Genomic DNA, 21,147 nt, shown 5'->3' on the forward strand with positions numbered 1-21,147 from the left:
GGAACTTTATTGCATTATAAAGGAAGTGTTGATGGTTCATTTATCATAAAAATGTTCTCACCTGGTTCATCAGTCTGTTCCAAGTACTGGAGCAGAAAATCAGCAAAGGCACCCTTACTCTTGACCAGCTGCTGATAACTGCCTGTCTCTGCCACCTGGCCATTCTTCATTACTACAATTAGATCTGTCTCTGGCAGGAAAGTCACTCCATGTGTCACCAATACCCGTGTCTGTAACACTATTCATCTGCTTACTTCATATCACTTGCCAGAGCATTCTTAAAAATATTGGTGCTTAAATAGCAAAGACTCTCCTGCAAGGCTTTTGACTATATCCTGATATCACCTCATTACTTCCACTTTGCTGTCTTTCTTCAAATAAAAATACTTTTATTGGTACAAAACATTTGTTCAAGGATAGAGCAAAGAGGAGCTATGTTAACAAATCATAGAATTCATTACTCCATTACAGTTATGCTAAGTAAGCTGTAATAGGCTTTTCCCCGGAGAAATTGATTAAAGTTGGATAGCAATTTGGTGATACACCGTCGACAACCTTTAAAGCCATATAAGGGCTTTTTTCAAAAAATTATAATCTATGAATTGGATAGGTATAAAAAGTATGCACATCCTGTATTATAAGAACTGCTTCTATTAAATTTGTACAAAATATCAGAATTTTGAATACTGTCTCGTTATTTATGTAGCATCAGATAAAGTTAAAAGAGCAAATCTGAGAGAACTTTTTTTATGAAACAGAGTGTGTATTTTCCAATTTAAATTGTTATCAATATTAAATATATGCCTCAAACTGTGTGGTGTTTGTTGTTTTTCAATTCTGAATTACAAGTATAGTTAGTTTGCATATTAGACACTCTAAAGAGAATAGTTGCTGTCTTAATCAATTCCATTCAATTATTTATTTGCACATTACCTTTGTAAGGTAATGTGCAAAAGATTGTTACAAAAGTTGATGTACAAATAGGTGCATCATTATAACTAAAACATGTATATTAATAATTACATTTAAAACACAAAAAATATCCTTATCTAAAACGCATAAGCTAAAAAATTTATTACAAATTTATGAATTGTTAAATAAACAAACATGCACATTAATAAATAGTTAAACATTAAACTCAAGAACAATGTTCCTAATTAAAACAAACATGTGATAGAATTGACCAATATTGTTACTCAACATTTCACTCATACTTTTTTTTTTTGGGTTGGGGTATTGGGGTGGATTCACATGATCCTCACACGTCAACCTGAGCTTATTGTGTGCCCCTTTGATGTTAGAGGGGTAAGCCTATCTTTGTGCCCTTAATTAGGCTAAGAAGCTTTTCCCCGATACTAGCATCTGGTTCGTCGCCTGGTTGTTTATCACCGAAAAGAGCCCTTCTCCTTGCTCCCAGTCTCTCACAGTCCAGTATTATGTGTTTTGCAGTCTCTTCAGACTTATTGCAGAGTCTACACTCCGAGTCCTCATTTCGTAAACCTAGAGTGTTTAGGTGCTTCCTGAAGTGGCCGTGTCCAGTGATCAAGGCAATCAATTGCTTAACCTGATCCCTGCCCAGCCCCATCAGCCATCTGGTGAAGCCGGAGCTAGAGTCAGTAAGCAGTCTTTTGCCGAGTGCTTGTCCTTTTTTTTTTTTTTCCTTGGGGCAGCCTACTGCCATGCACTTAAGCCTCAAGGGCCTTTTGCGCACCCCGAAAACACCATGAGGACTACCAGTCTACAACTTCAGCAGTTCAACAAAACCGCCGAAAACAACCTATCAAGTCCTCCTGGGGAAAACTCGCCACCCCTGTTCAAGCTACCAAAGATGGCATACCGCTCTCTTGCTATTGCTGGGCAATCAAAGAGCAGGTGCTCAGCAGTCTCCTCCTGCTCATTACACCTTCCACAGAGCGGATCCTCCTGAAGGATACCAACTCTGTGTAGATGCTTCTTCAGGTGACCATGCCCCGTAATGAGACCAATGACCTTGGAAGACATTGATCTGTTTAATGAGAGAAGGTCCGAGGCCACCTTGGAGGAAGGTGACTGTAATACCATTCTACTCACTCTCAAACCCGGATGCAACCTCCACCTTCTCCCATGCTCCGCGCGAATCCATTTCGAGACAACCCTAGAGGATTCACACCTTGGAACACCGCAGAATGGTTGAGGGCCCGTCATAATTGTTGCTGAGCCCTGGTTGGCCAGGGCATCAGCTCTTTCGTTCCCAGAAATCCCCTCATGACCAGGAACCCAACAAACGGTTACATTGTTGATTCTGGCAAGGGAGGAAACGGTCTGATAGCAATCCCAAACCAGTTTGGATTTGATTGCGCAAGAATCCAGCGCCATCAGCCATGCCTGACTGTCCGTGAAAATGTTAATCGTCTTGCCCCTATATCGCAGACGAAGATTCTCACGAGCACATTCCATAATGGCTGCGACCTCCGCTTGAAAGACTGTCGGATACGGACCCATAGGAACCACCAGCTCCCTACATGGTCTCACTCCCAGAATTCCAGCACCTGTGCCGCTTTTTGTTTTAGAGCCGTCTGTGTACCATTCGAGCTCCGCTGGTGGAAGAGGTTGCTTCCCCTCTGACCAATCATCCCTTGAGGGCAAAATAATCCTAAAGGGTCAAAGGAAAACTTTTGTGGCATCTGATCAGAGATCATATGCAAAACATCCTCCTGTATCAGAGTGCTAATTCTGCAGTGCCCACCGCTGCAGCCCGACCAGAATCCCGTCTGCTGAAGACAGTAGGCACTCTTCCTGGCCATAGCTCGAATGACAATGTCCAGGGGGGCGAGATTAAGACAACAGTCCAGAGCCGCGCCTGGCGCACTAGGAAAGGCCCCTGTGATAGCGAGGCAGGCCATCCTTTGGATACCTGCCAGACGTGCTACCACCGTTTTGGCTTCCATTTTTGGCCACCATACGACAGCTCCGTACATTAGTGCAGGTCTGACCACGGAAACATAAAGCCAGTACAAGAGCCTCGGCTTCAGTCCCCAGGGCCCACCTATCACACGTCTGCATTGCATTAGAGACCACTTACCCCTGGCAATGACCCTTTCTAGATGAGGTCCCCAGTTTAGAACCCTATCTAGGATCACGCCCAGGTACTTGACCTCAGGCTTCAGCTCAACGGGTGAGCCTTTAAATAGAAAAGGACCAATGCCCTCCATCTGTCGCCTCCTGCTTGTCCTTGGTGACTCTGCCACCGCAAGCGGTGTGTCTTCCTGGACCATTTGTTTATACTTTGGTAAGCAGCTGACTTGCTTATACCACAACTCGGTTCTGGACCAGTGTATGGCATGCTTGCTCCGCTTTTGGCAAGCCTGTCGGCGCATTCGTTGCCACCTATGCCTGTATGGCCCGGTACCCAACCAAGACGTACAAAGTTGCGTGATCCAAGCTTGCAGAGAGTGTTGAAGCACTCCCACACAAGCTTGGATGAAACTCACTCATACTTACTCAGTAATAATTCTTTAACAACTTCTTCATATTTCGATTCAGGAAAATTAAGAAAAATTTAGGAATTTTATTATAAAGTCAGATACCCATATAAATAGAACTCTTTTCATAAAAAGGGAGGTTATGATGTGGAAAATTGAATACATTTTTATGACAAGTATTGTGTATGTGTTCAACATTGAATCTTTGGTAGTAAGTTATGCACAAATTTAAAAAGCTCATAAATATATAGAGATGCCAATGTAAATATTTTTAGGTTACAAAGTGAGAGGTGACAATTTGTCCTGTATGCAACTCCCATCATTACTCTATTGAAACTAAATTAAATAGGATTTTGAAAGCAAATCTGAAAGTACTTAATTTTTTTGTTAAATAATCTACATGTGCCTTCCAGTTTAGGTTTTTATCAATACTTATTCCCAAGAAACTGAGTCTCAACTATATTATAGTCAGTCAGATGTAGCTCATTTTCAGGGGTGTTCCTAGCGTTAAAATGAATTATGTTTGTTTTTTCATGATTTAAGCAGAAATATCGTCCCATCCAAATGAGAAACTGTCTTGCAAACGGTTTATAATGTTTCTCACTTCCTTAACTGTAACAGAATGAAATATACTTAAACTAGCCCTGCTTTCTCTAGGTTGGTTACTTAAAACAGCACTAGTTCTTGGAAAATTAAGCTTATCAACTATATTATACCATTTGAATTAAAAGTTTCAGCCAATATATGTGGATCACTGATTTTCTTATTAAGATTTCAAAGTATTCCATGTTTTACAAACCACTCATCTAATTGATTCAATGCTTTTTTCTCATTATAATATAGCTACACATCCAGTGATTGCTCTTTAAGAACAATTAAAGTATCATCTGCAAAATTTGTATGGAAAATATGTTATTAGTGAGTGAGTATACACCAAAAATAGTGTGGGACTCAATAAAGATCCCTTTGGCAATCCAAATCTAGCAGAAGACCACTTGGAAAAAGATTTATGATTATTTTGTACATAACAGTTCACTGTTTGATAAGTAAGATATTAATTTAAGAGCATTTCCGTTTACACCCATATGTGGGTTTTTTAAATTCGATTTTGGTCAATACCATCTAAAGCTCTGTACAAGTCAATAAAATTACTAGCTGTATATATAAAATTGTCATGTTTAAGGTGGCTTACAAAGACACCATATCATTTATTCAATGGCCAATAAGTATCAGAGCAAACACAAAAACCTGGAGCCATCTTGGAGCCCTTAGGGTAAAAATGTGGGTATAAAAGAATCTCCTGGACTCTAACCAATGAGTGTAAAAAAATAAAAATAAAAATTTAAACATATGTAAAAGAAAGTTAAAAAAAGTGGCCCAAAGAGACTATTTTGAAGATTTTTAACAATACGTAGTGATTGGATAGATTACCTGACCAAGAGTCTTTACTTTATGGACAAACCGTGGTCCATTCCAGAACAAATACTATAATATTTGTAAATTACTGTGCTGAGAAAAATGACATTAGTACATTAGTAACCAAAATATAACAAAATTTAGACAAAATAAAATACTTGCATGGAAATTTAAACAAATTTTTAAAAACTATTTAGGAAGTTTTTGAAACAAGATTTTTAGCAAGGATTTCATATCAAAGACAATTAGTGGAAGAGATAAATTTTAATTAAAGAGGTAATGTATATTTTACCTTTCCATGAAGAGCTCCATTGGGTCCAATAACATTCTCGAAGATGTGTTTACCGACATGAGAGTCAACGGCGCTGAGAGGATCATCGAGCAAGTACACGTCGGCCTTGCTGTAGACAGCTCTTGCTAGACTGATACGCTGTTTCTGGCCTCCACTCAGGTTGATACCCTACAAGGGTTACGACACATTGTACAATGCTAAAATTTAGAATTAGCAGTTAATATCATTGTAATTTATTTGCTATATTTATAACCCCATATATTTATAAGTTTTTTTTTAAATGTTTAAAATGTAAAATTATCATCTAGATATTAAGAGTATATAGCCACAATTGATTACCTTTTCACCAATTTCAGTCATGTCTCCTCCAGGCAACATTTCCAAATCTTGTTCCAGTGCACAAGCCTGGACCACTTTCTTGAATGTGCTCATGTCAAACTCGTGTGCACAAGTGATGTTTTCCCTTAAGGTGGCATTTTGGATCCAAGCTATTTGTGGCACATATGCTATGCTGCCCTAAGTAAATGTTAAAATTAAATAGTTAATTCTGTACTACAAATACTTAATTATTTTTAATTTTTGTCACTCTTTTTTAAAAAAGGATTAAATTGAGTTTATTACACAACACAGCTTATGCAACACTCACATTGTGACAATCATAATGTAACTGTCATTTACCAAGCTTTAGGCAGTATGACCAAGTGATTACAGGTCTTGTACTACGCTGACTCTCTCCCTTACTATGTTTGTTGTTTCCTGCACACACAGATTAACAGTCTTAAGGAATGGGCAAAACAAAGCTAAAAAAGACCAGCAATCTTTTAAAAATGTAGTTTAAAAGTCATTTTACTTTTTTAATTGTTTATTAGTAGTTGAAACTAACGTAACCACATTCGCTACTTATTCTTTAAATTTTCATATAATAATAATTATTTATTGTTATTTTACAAATTTTCAAAAGACAATAAACTAACAAAAAACGTACAGGTACTATTACAAGAATGCCTAAACTTTTTGAGAATCACATGTTTATGATGTTAAGGCTTAATATCATTAAATCTAGAAAATTTAACCTTTATATAAAGTTAAAATTATTGGAGGAAAGGTCTATTATTTGAAAAAATCAGATTTTTTTTGCTAATAAACCATGAACGATACAAATGTGTATGTCATAACCTTTTTGATATTAAATATTTACCCCTATTAAACTGACTTGATTATGTTTTACCTCATTGTAACTATAACAGTTCCATTACATTACATAGGAGGTTGCATCCTTAAATTTAATGTTTGTAAACAATTTGCTCTATATGTCTTGACACAGGAATAAACAAGTTAAATTTTAATTTAACTCCCGTAATTTTTACTGAATTAGATAGTTACTAGTTAACGTTCAAACTAGGTTATCAATACAAAAGTTACGATGTGAGAGTAGTAACTAATGAATGGTCATGCTTGTTCCTATGACAGCGGTGCTGTGGTGCGCAGTGGATGACACACATATGAATAAAAATGGATGTTGTACGCTTCTAAACATCATGTTTTGGCATCTGTAACTAGTACCAGAGTTTTTTTGAGGTTATGTTATAGTCAGATTTTATTTTTAAATAAATTTAAAACATTTTAACATTCGTAAAAGGTTAAGCACAACCGATTTAAACAATATCTTAATGATCTATATTGAAGGTTCTAGTAAAAAGGAATCCATTGCAATGAGATTTAAACTTTGGTGTTTACAAAACAAAGAATACAAAACATATCTAATGATGTCAATAAGGCCTAATTAGTTTTTTAAATATAACTTGATGTTAAAAGTAACTTGTTTTATAACAAATTAAAAAAAAAAACACCAGAATATAAAATTTCATATTGAGAGAAGACTTTTAGTTTTTTTTATATTTTAAAAATAAATTCAAAATTTTATTTTCTAACCAAACTGTTTTTAATTAAACCTCTTCATGAAAATCTTTTTATGATTGAGGTTTTAAATATTTTAACAACAGTACATTTATTAATATAAAAATTGGTTCTGGAGGCTAAAGTGTTATAGAACTTAAGACCGTTTTTCGATAAGCATTATTGGAATCTCTGCTGAACACCAATGCTATTAATAAGTACTAAAAGACAAATATTTTTGCTAAAAAGTCTGAAAATTTCGTAGCACTTTTGCTACAAAAAATGTAATCACAGCTTAAACCCTGATCTATGTATGTTTCTTTATAGAGAAAGTACGAACACGTTTTAGTAATCAGTAATTTGCATGATGTCACTTATTGTATTGCATTCATTATATTGTAAAATCATGACTTTCCAAGCATTAGCACTTGTGTTGATTTTATTATGTATTTTGTAATAAAATACTTAGAAAAATTTGTTTTTGAGTCAAGTGAAAAAGAGCCACGGTATCAAGTATTGGAATCAACCCATCTCTAGTAAAGTACAAGAGAGCAAAATTTCAAGTCTATTGCTACATGTGTCACTAAGTCACACCCGATTACTAAGAAAACTAAAAGTTTCAATCCAATTGGTTCTTTGTCACAACAGCCCATATACCGAATTTAAGAATAGAACTACAAGTTGGTGTTCGTTGACACAACGACCCTTTTTTATATTTTTTATCTAATCATTAAATGGGCCGTTTTTACATACGGATCTTTGTAATAACGGCCCGAATATAAATTAAAAGTTGAAAATAGTAGAAAATGGTTCGTTGAATCAACAACCTTAGTTTCAGAATAAGTTGAAATATATGTATTAAGGGGTCGTTGACTCAAAGGACCCTATAATGCATCTAACCTCAAATAAGACAATTCTAGGCGTATACTCAACTGATCGTTGTCTCAACGCACTCAGTTCCCAAACAAGCACTTTCAACCGAATACTGCGGTCAAATCAGTAAACTCCTAGCCGTAGACTGAGGCGCTGCGTCTGTGCCGAGTTTAGTCCTAAACATCTGATATTAAGGGTACAATAATTTTTATAAGTATTATATCTAAAATATTTTGTTTAATTTATACGTATTTATTATTGAACTAGATTTTTAAATGTCTGGTAACGTTGTATTTATAAATATAAGAATATTTTTAAGACATCCATTTCTAGTTATGATTCCATTTCTTGTTTTATGTATTAAAATATATTTCACTCATGTACATAAACTGAATAATGTAACTGTCATTATTATTTCTTAATTCTGTCGGAAACAGGTTGAGGTTTCTAATTATTTATTAAAATGGTTAATCAAAACAGTACCCAACGTTCAAATTAAAGTTAAAATGTAAACATTGCAACAAATGAATAACATAATACTAAACTTTGGTCAAATACAACTCAAACATGACACTATGTGGGAATTCGATTGGGACAGTGCCGAAGCAACTCATTGAGAAGGACGTAAGATTTAATTTATGATATGTCGTATGACAGCTACAATATATCGAAAACGGAATTGACTTATATATGGTTACTGATTTCTAGCGATCAATTTTAAATTGCTATTGCGGTTAACAGTACAGTGACGGGAATCATCGCAGAAAGAAATAAATTTGTAAGACAAACTGTGTACAGTCATATGACATTTTTAGATTGGCATGGTAACACAAGTACCCTATCCATCCGACAAGATATTTCTAAAAATGTCTTTTTTTTTTTCTGTGCTTTAAATTTTATATGATCTTTTTATTTATACATAGACAAGAAGGAGCTCCATTTTGGCATGTATACTCATTTTTTAGGGCTGAGGTAATATATTAGGTATATTGTAACATATAGTACTTGATTCTGTGCGCTCACTACCCGTATGTTATTTGTATTATATCTGTTTGGAGTTCATTTTAAGTCTAGGTGAGTTACTGTAGTCGACACTATATACATCATCTGATATCATAAACTTTCTTACCACTCAGTAGCTAATCACATCGTTGTATGTAGAATATTTAGGCGTATCAACTTACCATGTATCGATTTGTTAATTACATGTATAAGTTGTTAAAAGAGGTTTGGTTTGCTTTGGATAGTTTTAACACAGTTTCAAATTAATCTATGTCAAATATCAATGGGAATGGAAAAATTTAAATATTTCTAACTACAACTACAGAAAAACAGTGAGGTAGTCTTCAGGTAAAGGGCTCGTGTGAAGGTGGTTCTTCCTCCAAATTGGTGTCGTTAGCAGACAATGCTACAAATAGTTTTATAGCAACGGTCTCGAGTTTACGTATATAAAATATCACGTACATGTATATTTTGGAAATTTAACCTTACTGGAGACAACACTTTCTATAAAATAAGTTGCTGGTATAGCAAAATAGTTAAATCAATATTTTAAAAAATACTAATATTAAAAGAAGTAGTTTTGGTGAAAAGGTTGATTGGCTTGCGCAACATCTCCCTATTGATATATATTTTTTCATATAAAGCCATCCTATAATTGACAACAATGACTGTAATTTAAAAATCTAATTTACCAAATAAATTGCAAGTAAATGCTCCATACCACATACATTGGCCAAACATACTAACCATTTATGAATCCGTATGACAGGGCATAGTTTGATATATTCCATAAAACTAAAGAAAAAACAATTAGCAAGGGACATGGTCTAGAACATAAACAAGAGTGTTTTACATTAAAAGGAATACACCAATACCCACCATTTCCCTGATGAAAATTTAATTACAACAGATTTAAAACTAAAGCACGTAGAGCAATACTCATTAAATAATGTTGAAGGACAAAAAAAACCCATTTGGTCTAAATTTAATACAAATTTTTAGCATAAATTTAAATTATTGTTAAAGATTAAAAATTTGCAAAAATTAAAAGTTTTATTCCATCCTTTCTAAAAAATCAACTGTTCTGAACAAGATTAAATAAGAAAAATTTTACGTCAGCATGGATTTATCAAATGTTATGCACTGTGTTTAAATTTATCATTTCATGATTTTGTTTACGTTTATAGATTGTTTTAAAAATAAAACTTAATTTAAAAAAACTTCCCTGAAGACGGTATTAAAATCCCCTGAAATTTAAAAAGTGAAAATGGTTCTTTTTTTTTCTTCATTTTAAACACAGTGACGTAAGGTATTATTGAAAAACTGCATAATTTTGTTATAGGTGAAAGGAGATTTTATTATTTTACTGTATTTTCCTTTAAGTGCAATTAGAGTTTTTTAAGTCTCCTAAAAAGACAAAAAATTATAAGATGCAGCCTATTTTAAGCTTTGTGAAAATAGCAAGCCAGAATAAGAAATGTTTTTGTAAGTTTTATTGAACATTAAAACCAGGCTCATTCACAATAGTAGTGTTAGCTTTTAAACTATTACTATGGATTTTTATCGTTTCATTGAAATAAAAAGAATATTTTCATATTCATTTACAATTTATTCACAATTGACCCTCCGCCACCCCCCCAAGTACAGACAGTACCTGAGACTACTAAGCTGTTATAGAATTTGTAACTACTGTAAGTTGGTTCATTCTAAATTCAAGTGAATGTCAGATCATACAATGGATTCAGGCAATAAGAAGGGAATGGCGGTATTCTATTTATATGAATTATTCTCCGTCAACTTGTAATTTCAGGTCATGGATTTGCCATCTACGGGACGTTGACAGGGAACATGTGTTGTTGCAATCCGTAAATTTTGATTTCTTCCACTGAGATCTTTAATGTTCCAGGATACTCATTAGATCTTTGATAAGAAATTGTGGTCGACAGGAATGTTTGCAGTGGACAATCCATCTGAGTGGTTCAGCCTCGGAGAATTTTAGGTCCAGGCTTGACTTCTAGGACGCGACAATGGAATTTTGCTGTGGCAGTTCCATATGTGTTGTTCTTGCCTAGGAGAATTTCAGGTCAGGCTTGACATTCGAGACCGCGACAAGGAATTTTGCTGTGGCAGTCCTTCAGAGTTGTTCCGCATCGGAGAATTTCAGGTCCAGGCTTTGACATCCTAGACCGACGACAAGGGAATTTTGCTGTGGCAGTCCATCCAGAGTTGTTCCGTCTCGGAGAATTTCAGGTCACCAGGACTTGAAATCCTAGTCCGACGACAAGGAATTTGGCTGTGGCAGTCCTCAGTGTTGTTCAGCCCGGAGTATTTCAGGTCCAGGCTTGACATCTAAGACCGCCGACAAGGAAATTTTGCTTGTGGCAGGTCCATCAGAGTTGGTCGCCTCGGTGAATTTTCAGGTCAAACTTGACATCTAGACTGTCGATATGGGAATTTTGCTGTGGGCAGTCCATCAGAAGATGTTCCGCCTCGGAGAATTTCAAGTCCAGTCTTGAACATCTTGACTGGTAGACAAGGAATTTTGCTGTACAGCAGGTCCATCAGGGTTGTTCCGCCTCGGAGAATTTCAGGTACGGCTTGACATCTAGGACCGTCGGCAAGGAATTTTGCTGGGGCAGTCAATCAGAGTTGTTCCGCCCCGGAGGAATTGTCCAGGTCCAGGATTGACATCTTAGACCGCAGAACAAGGGAATTTTGCTGTGGCAGTCCATCTGAGTTGTTCCGCAGGACCACGCTTCACTGGAGAACCCCGGGCCCGAGTCACCGGCGGGGTTTCGCATCAGTCGTACATTTCATCCGCGCATCCCTCCTGTAATATTTGTTAGAACATACAACAGATGAGAGACAGTATCATCAGGCTCTCTCTTAGGTCGCCCCCCCTTTTCCTTTTTTCCCTCCGCACCCCACACCACTCGGAGAATTTCAGGTCCTGAACTTGACATCTAGACTGTCGACAAGGAATTTTGCTGTGGCAGTCCATCAGAGTTGTTCCGCCTTTTTTTTCCTTCCTCAGGAGAATTTCAAGTCCAGACTTGAATCTAGACTGTCGACAAGGAATTTTGCTGTAGCAGGTCCATAAGGGTTGTTCCGCCTCGGTGATTTCAGGTCAGGCTGAGATCAGACCGTCGACAAGGAATTTTGCTGTGACCAATCAATCATCAACTTTTTCTTCCACTAAATTTTCATAAATTTGAGTTTAGGTTCTTGTAATGAAATACAGACACGCTAGCAAAATATTCACTATTCGTTTTCAAGAAACGTTTATTTAAAATCTTACGGTTTCAGGTACTTAGGAATGATAATCCTGAGTCACCGACAAGGATTCGGAAGAATTTTATCCTTCGAAAACTTCTGTTTCCCACTGATGACTTGGTCCATGGAAGGCATTGTGGCAGCCGGTACGGTTTTAATTTAGTTTTGTTTCCTACCTGAGATTATGACTATGAGGAATGACATTCTTGTTTAAACAAGATTTAAAGTTGGTAGGCATAAATTTTTACTTGATAATACATTGGATCCACTGTTTTATTTAAAATGATGATTATTGAAGTGCAGTTTGAAAAATTTTACAATAGGCTTGGTCTGACTTTAAATTTTGAATGATAAAATTACGTTTCACTTTAAATATCCATAGTTACTATGATGTCAACAATAAAAAATTAAGAAGTTGACTATCTGTTAATTTTAGCACCTTTTATTACCAATTGCTTGCTAAATAATCTTTAGTTATATCGCTAGCCAGTACACAACTATGCGTGCACCCAACAATCAACATTTTTAAACGTTCAATTAACTGTCCTCTTTAATTCAGTGTCCACATAATCCGAACGCCACGCTAGTGCGAACGACCTTCAGTCTGTATTTTAGGATTTTTATGTTACAATTTTACTATCCAGTGGAGCCAGAGCACTTATATTCATTGTTGTAGAGTGTTTCTGATAGTTTATTAATATTTTCCTATATATTAGCAAACAAATCGGACCAAAGGCACGACTTTACAAGTTGCCTAACCTTTACCTTCAATATACTAAATTATTTTGAGTTACTCCCAATGTCAAAGCAAGTCAGTTGTATCTCTGAATATCGCCATATTCAATTCAAACTGCCATTCAGAAAAGTATTTTTGTAAAACGAAGTTATATAAAACTCGAAAAACTTATGTACTTTTAAAAGATTAATATAAATTATCTTTGTAAATAATAGGCTTTGCTTTTATTTTGGGAAGTTCTTATCTCCTATAAATTGTATGTGTATTTTTATCCAAATAAAAATCAAAAAAAAGGGTGGGGGGGGGGGGGGGTGGGCCCCCAGCATATTAACATTGTCCCGTAAACTCTTTTTGCAAAGTGTGCTTCCAACAGAACAGTAATAACTTTATTTTTTTTTTTCCCAAAAAAAAAAAATTTAAAATTTTCAAAACCAGATACAAATGTTTGAAATTTGACAAAACAATTTGATACAAAAATAATAGAATACAAAATGGTGGTAAGGAACTTTTAGGTGCATGTAATTAATAAACAGTTGCAATTTACCTTATATGGAATCTACGGGAGATATTTAGGTTTTTCACGATCACAAACCCTCCAGAATCCATAACACTACGACCAAAATGTAATGTAATTATATATATATATATATATATATATAAAAATGGAATGCAAAAAATATTAAAAATGGAAATTGTAACGATTAAATCAGCAATTCTAAATATCAAGAATATAGATCAAATTATTAATTAGTGATAAAAAACTGAATAACAAATACATTGTTTCTTGTATTTATGGTTGGTAGTTGTTAAATAGCATATATTAATATATATTTATATTTATTTATATATATGGCTATTTTAACAAAAAAAACTACCAACCATAAAATAAAGAAAACAAGGTAATTTGTTATTCCAGGTTTTCTATCTACTATTATTAATTTGTTCTATATTCTTGATATTTAGAATTGCTATTTATCTGGTTACAATTTCCATTTTTAATATATTATTTGCATTCATTTTTATCACTCTTACTTGGTAATGTCTTATCATTTCTGCTTATAAAGTATTATCCTGTATTCCGGTAAGGGGTTTATATTAATATAATTTAAATGAATACAAAACAAATTATTACATTTGTTAAATTTATAGTGGCAAGAGAAAATGTACGCTACATCAATACGAGCGCAACATTCAGCGCCGTACGATGGGTGGCAGTAACATCTCGCCTCAATGTTCCGGCTGCACGGCAGTTGACACAAAGGCCCTAGTAGACTAAAAGAACCTCTGATCAGTTAAATGGTAGGTCGTTGTCTTCAACCGACCCTATTACTATATTACATTTATCCATTGAGTTAAAAATCGGGTTGTTGTCGCTACGGACCCTTCTTCACAATGCTTATACTTTCTCCATTGTGGTCCGTGACACAAAGAATGGTTGGTAAAAGACCTGGTTTCTTTCAATATAAGCATTTAATATAATTTAGGGTCGTTGAGACAACGACCCCATCTTTTGAAATATTAATCTAAATGGCAAAAAGTGGGCGTTCGTTGCTTGAACCAGTTGGAGTAATTGACCCTTTTCATTCATTTTACTGGGTCGTTGTCACAATCGAACCTATGTAGGAAAATCTTTAAATATCAAAATGGGGTCGTTGTCTCAACGACCTGGTAGAGAAATGACCTGTCTTATTTGTATTTTCCAATAAATAAGGGTCGTTGACGTCAACGATTAGTAGTTGTAAAAGACCCGTCACCTTATCAACTATATTATACCATTTGAATTAAAATGTTTCAGGCCAATATATGTGGATTCACTGATTCTTCTTATTAAGATTTCAAAGTATTCCATGTTTTACAAACCACTCATCTAATTGGATTCAATTGCTTTTTTCTCATTTAACTATAGCTACACATCCAGTGATTGCTCTTTAAGAACAATTAAAGTATCATCTGCAAAATTTGTATGGAAAATACGTATTAGTGAGTGGAGTATACACCAAAAATTGTGTGGGACCAATAAAGATCCCTTTGGCAATCCAAATCTAGAGAAGACCCACTGGAAAAAGATTTATATTATTTTGTACATACCAGTTCACTGTTTGATAAGTAAGATATTAATTTAAGAGCATTTCCGTTTACCACCCATATGTGGGTTTTTTAAATTCGATTTTGGTCAATACCACCTAAAGCTCTGTACAAGTCAATAAAAATTACTAGCTGTATATATAAAATTGTCAGTTTAAGGTGCTTACAAAGTCACCATATCATTTATTCAATGGCCAATTAAGTATCAGAGCAAACACAAAAACCTGGAGCCATTCTGGGAGCCCTTAGGGTAAAAATGTTGGGTATAAAAGAATCTCCTAGCACTCTAACCAATGAGTGAAAAAAAATTAAAATAAAAATTTAAAATATGTAAAAGAAAGTTAAAAAGTGGGACAAAGAGACTATTTTGAAGATTTTTAACAATAGTAGTGATTGGATAGATTACCTGACCAAAGAGTCTTTACTTTAGGACAAACCATGTCATTCCAGAACAAATACTTATACTATTTGTAAATTACTGGCTGAGAAAAAATGACATTAGTACATTAGTAACAAATATAACAAAATTTAGACAAATAAAATTACTTGCATGGAAATTTAAACAAAATTTTTAAAACTATTTAGGAAGTTTTTTGAAACAAGATTTTTACAAGGATTTCTTTTCAAAGTGAATTAGTGGAAGAGATAAATTTTAATTAAAGAGGTAATGTATATTTTACTTTCCATGAAGAGCTACTTTGGGTCCAATCAAACATTCTCGAAGATGTGTTTTACCGACATGAGAGTCAACGGCGCTGAGGAGGTATCATCGAGCAAGTACACGTCGGCCTTGCTGTAGACAGCTCTTGCTAGGGGACTTGATACGCTGGTTTCTGGCCTCACTCAGGGATACCATACAAGGGTTATGACACATTGTACAATTGCTAAAAATTTAGAATTAGTAGTTAATATCATTGTTAAAAAAAATTTATTTGCTATATTTATAACCCCCTTAGTATTTATAAGTTTTTTTAAAATGTTTAAAATGGTAAAATTATATCTAGAGATTAAGAGTATGGTATATAGCCACTAATTGATTACCTTTTCCACCAATTTCAGTCATGTCTCCTCCAGGCAACATTTCCAAATCTTAGTTCCAGTGCACAAGCCTTGACCACTTTATTGAATGTGCTCATGTTCAAACTCGGTGTGCACAAGTGATGTTTTCCTAAGGTGCATTTTGGATCCATAGCTATTTGTGGCACATTTGCTATGCTGCCCTAAGTAAATGTTAAAAATAAATAGTTAATTCTGTACTACAAATACTTAATATTTTAAATTTTTGTCACTCTTTTTTAAAAAGGGATTAAATTGAGTTTATTTACTCAACAAGCTATGCAACACTACATTGTGACAATAATAATGTAACTGGCACTTTACCATGCTTTAGGCAGTTTGATCAGATGATTACAGGTCTTGTACTACGCTGACTCTCTCACCTTACTATGTTTGTTGTTTCATGCACACACAGTTTAACAGTCTTAACGGAATGGGCATAAACAAGCATAAAAAAGACCAGCAATCATTAAAAAAATGTAGTTTAAAAGTCATTTTACTTTTTTAATTGTTTATTAGTTGTTTGAAACTACGTAACCACATTCGCTTACTTATTCTTTAAATTTTCATATAATAATATTATTTATTGTTATTTTACAAATTTTTCAAAAGGACAATAAACTAACAAAAAAGTACCTGGTACTTATTACAAGAATGCCTAAACTTTTTGAGATTCACCTGTTTATGATGTTAAAGGCTTAATATCATTAATTCTAGAAATTTAAACTTTATATAAAAGTTAAAATTTGGAAGGAATAGGTCTATTATTTGAAAAAATATCAGATTTTTTGCTATAAACCATGAACGATACATATGTGTATTTCAATACCTTTTTGATTATAATATTTACCCCTATTAAACTGACTTGATGATGTTTTACCTATTGTACTATTTACAGTTCCATTACATAGGGAGGTTGCATACTTAAAAATTTAATGTTTGTAAACAATTTGCTTCTAATGTATTGACTCAAGGATAAACAAGTTAAATTTTAATTTAACTCCCGTAATTTTTTACTGAATTAGATAGTTACTAGTTAACGTTCAAAACTAGGTTATCAATACAAAAGTTACGATGTGAGGTAGTAACTAATGAATGGTATGGTTGTTCCTATGACAGCGGTGCTGGGTGTGCAGTGGGATGACACACATATGAAATTAAAAAATGGATGTTGTCGCTTCTAAACATCATGTTTTGGCATCTGTAAATAGTACCCCAGAGTTTTTTTGAGGTTATGATTATAGTCAGATTTTATTTTTTAAATAAATTTAAAACATTTTAACCATTGTAAATGGTTAAGCACAACGATTTAAACATATCTTATGATCTATATGAGGTTCATAGTAAATATGGAATCCATTTCAATGTGGTTTAAACTTTGGTGTTACAAAACAAAGGAATACAAAACATATCTAATGATGTCAATTGGGCCTAATTTCATCATCATCATCATCTGACGTTTCGTTATCAGGGTCGTCGTACTTCAGCAGTCCTCCACTTTTTGGTCTATCATTCCAGGTCTCTCATTCCTCCCCTGTTTTTTCTGTTGTCCCATTCTCTCATATGTCTCTCACACATTGGTTACTCCCAATCTTCCTCTCGGTCTTCCTCTTGGTTCTTTCTTCCCGCCTTCTCATCCCTTCTCACCTGTCTGCTTTACGAGGCATTTCTCCCATGAACTTCTACTCTACCACACACTCTTCACATGACCCCTTGGGGCCTAATTAGTTTTTTTAATATAACTTGATGTTAAAACCTCCCGTATCATTCTTTATAACAAATTCACAAAAAAAAACACCAGAATATAAAATTTCATATTGAGAGAAGACTTTAGGTTTTTTTATTTTAAAATAAATTCAAATTTTTTTTTCTACAAAACTGTTTTGAATTATTATACCTCTTCATGAAAATCTTTTTATGATTGAGGTTTTAAATATTTTTTCAACAGTATTTTATGAATATAAAAATTGGTTCGGGAGGCTAAAAGTGTTATGAACTTAAGACCGTTTGCGAATATGACATTTATTTGGTATCTCTGCTGAACACATGCTATTAATTATTGATAATTGTATTATACATAAAATGATACTTGAATTGCAGAATACTAAGACAGTAGAACTCTAGATGCAAATTACTGATTAGTTACAAGTGTTCCTGTACTTTCACTATGACAAAAGAATACATAGAGTCTAGGGTTTATGCTGTGTTTATGTATTTTTTGCAGCAAAAAAGTGCTACAAAATTTTCAGACTTTTCTTAGCAAAAGTATTTGTACGTACTGTATTAATAGCTTGGTGGGGCTGTCTGGGCAGCTTGAGATCTCCAATATGTGTGCGTCTTATCGAAAAATTGCGGTGTCTAGTTAGTAGTTTATGAACTACTTGTAGCCTCACAGACCCCAGAATGAGAAAAGACGCGAACAGTATACATTTGATAACGGTGACCGAACACGCGCGCACGAGTCACCAGAAAGAACAACACAATCCCACACCCCCGCACCAAAATCAATACCCACGCCAGCCCCAGACAGCCCCCCGCCACGCTCTCCCCGCGCCCGGCCGCCCCGCCGGAGCCGCTCGGGGGGGCCGGGCCCGGCGGGATTTAGGGGGGTGCGGGGGTGAGGTGGGGATGTTTGGGGATGGGGGGGGGTTGGGGGGGGGTGGGTGCGGCCGTGGATGGGGTAGGGGGGGAGACAGGGGGGGGATGTGGGGCTGTGGGTGTGGGGCGGGGGTCGAGTGGGGTGTTGGTGAGGGGGTGGTTCGGATTATGTTGTGTAAGGCGGTGGGGAAGGGGGTGGGGGGAGCGGGTGATGGGTGGGGGGTGGTGGCTGGGGGGCAGGTGGTGGGGGGAGGTGCGGTGGTGGGGTGGGGGTGGGGGGGTTGCGGGGGGGGGGATATCAGGAGTGGAGGGGGGGGGGGGGGGGGGTGGGGGGGTGGGGTGGTGGGTACGGCGGGAGGGGGTGGTGGCGGGTGTAGTGGTATACTAGGTGGTAGGGGGTGGGGGGTAATTTGGATTTTATGGGGGGGGGGTTGGGGGGGGAGGAGTAGGGGGGGGTGGTGGGCGGGGGTGTGGGGTGTGGGTTGGTGTGTGTCTGTGTGGGGGGGGGGGGAGGTGCTGGGTCGTGGAGGGGGGGGGGGGGGGGGGGAGGGGAGGGGAGGGAGTGTTGTGGTGGGTGTGGTTTGTTTTAGGGGGTGGGGGGGGTTCGTGTTGAGCTGGTGTGGTGTTGGGTTGGGTTATGTGTGTTGCTAGGGTTGTACGGGGTGTGTTGTGGGTGTGGGTTGTTTGATCCTATAATCCTACGGGATGGGAGGGGTGGGGGGGGGGGTGGAGGGGGGGGGATAGTGGTGGGGTGGGGGGTCGGGTGGAGGTGGGTGGTGTGGGGGGGGGGGGGGGTGGGGAGGGGGGTCGGGGGGGGGGGGGTAGGTAGGGGGGGGGGGGTGGGGGGGGGTGTGTATGGGCTTGGGTGTGAGGTGGGAGGTGGTGGTCAGGGGGGGTGGTGGGGGGGGAGGTGGTTGGAGGGGTGCGGGGGGTGGGTATTGGCGCAGGGTTGGAAGGGGTTTGTTTGGTGTGTGGGGGGGGTGGGGTTGGTATTGGCTGGGGAGTGGGTCTGAGGGGTTGGTAGGATTGGTGGGGGGGTGGTGTGGGCGGGGTGGGGGGTGTTGGGCTGTGGGGAGTGGTGGTGGTGGGGGGGGTGATTGGTTAGTGCTGTATTTGGTGGTATTGGTTTAAGTTTGTTTATTACTGTGGTGGTGATTTGTGTTGTTGTTAAGTTTGTTTTTTTTGGTGTTTTGTTTTTTGTATGTTTTTGGATTTATTGTTGTGTTTTGGTTTTTTTGAGTGTGTTTGTTTTTGTGGTATCTTTTTTTTTTTTGTTTGTGTTTTTTATTAGATAGCTTTTTTTTTTTTTTTTTTTTTTTTTTTGTGTTTGAATGTGAATTTTATTTAGCGTAATTATTATTTTTTTATAGTTTTTTTTATAAATTATATTGAAACAGGTAATTGTTTTTTTATATTTATCTTATTTTAGGGTTTAGCGTATTGTTTTTATTATTATTTTTTTTTTTTTTTTTTTTTTTTGTTTATTTCTTCTTTATATTATTTTATTTTAAATTTTTTTTAGTTATATATCTTTATTATGTTTTTATTTCTTTTTTTTTTATGTATAAATAGACTTAAGTCTTGAGTATATTTTAGAGGTAGGGGGTAATTTACTAAAGGACAAATATTTTTGCTATTAAAAAGTCTGAAATTTTGTACACTTTTGCTTGCAAAAAATGTAACTCACTGCTTAAAACCCTGGTCTATGTATGTTTGTTTATAGAGAAAAGTACGAAACGTTTTAAGTAATCAGTAATTTGCATGATTGTCTAGATTATTGAGATTGCATTCAATTATATTGGAAAATTCATGACTGTCCAAGCATTAGGCACTTGTGTTGATTTTATTATGTATTTTGTATAAAATATTAGAAAAATTTGTTTTTTGAGTCAAGTGAAAAAAGAGCCACGTATCAACGTATTGAATCAAAACATCTGTAGTATAAAGTACAAGAGTGCAAAATTTTCAAAGTCTATTGCTACTTGTGTCACTTAAAGTCACATGTTAAATTGTTTGTATGATTGTACTCAGTTTGTTTTATTAATTTTATAGTGTGACAATGAATCGCTCGATATTTCCTCTATGTTTAAATGAAGACTTCAATGCGGAAATTTCAAGTCTATAGGTCCGTCAGTTTGTTCTCAAGATATCCATGCAAAAACCGACACAGATAGAAATAACATTTTTCCAACTCCTTGAGTAATAGGCTTTGCTAACGCTCTATAGCCAATATTGAAACTAACCTTGGTGTTAACTTTGACTGAGGAGTTTATCCATCTCACCAGCACAGTGACAGGATGAGAGCTCTTTCCTGAGCCAACCGAACCCCACCACAGCCACCTGGCTGCTTGCAGGCACACGCACATTGATGTTTCTCAACACAATACTGTTATCATCTCCAGATTCCCATGAAAATGTTCCATCCTCCACCACTATTGGATCTCCTATTGTGGAAAATC

General features: G+C 36.2%; 1 protein-coding gene across 1 annotated transcript in view; it reads right to left on the reverse strand.

Annotated features, from left to right (window-relative positions):
* Positions 1 to 21,147, reverse strand: part of LOC124356929 (multidrug resistance-associated protein 1-like) — a 90,848-nt gene that overhangs the window by 24,428 nt on the left and 45,273 nt on the right. The window contains 5 exon segments of the mRNA XM_046808236.1: positions 62 to 230; positions 5,170 to 5,337; positions 5,509 to 5,685; positions 20,932 to 21,015; positions 21,017 to 21,132. Of these exon segments, the coding sequence (XP_046664192.1) occupies positions 62 to 230; positions 5,170 to 5,337; positions 5,509 to 5,685; positions 20,932 to 21,015; positions 21,017 to 21,132 (714 nt within the window).

The sequence above is a fragment of the Homalodisca vitripennis genome, chromosome 3 (assembly GCF_021130785.1).
Source record: "Homalodisca vitripennis isolate AUS2020 chromosome 3, UT_GWSS_2.1, whole genome shotgun sequence".
NCBI classification, from domain to species: domain Eukaryota; kingdom Metazoa; phylum Arthropoda; class Insecta; order Hemiptera; family Cicadellidae; genus Homalodisca; species Homalodisca vitripennis.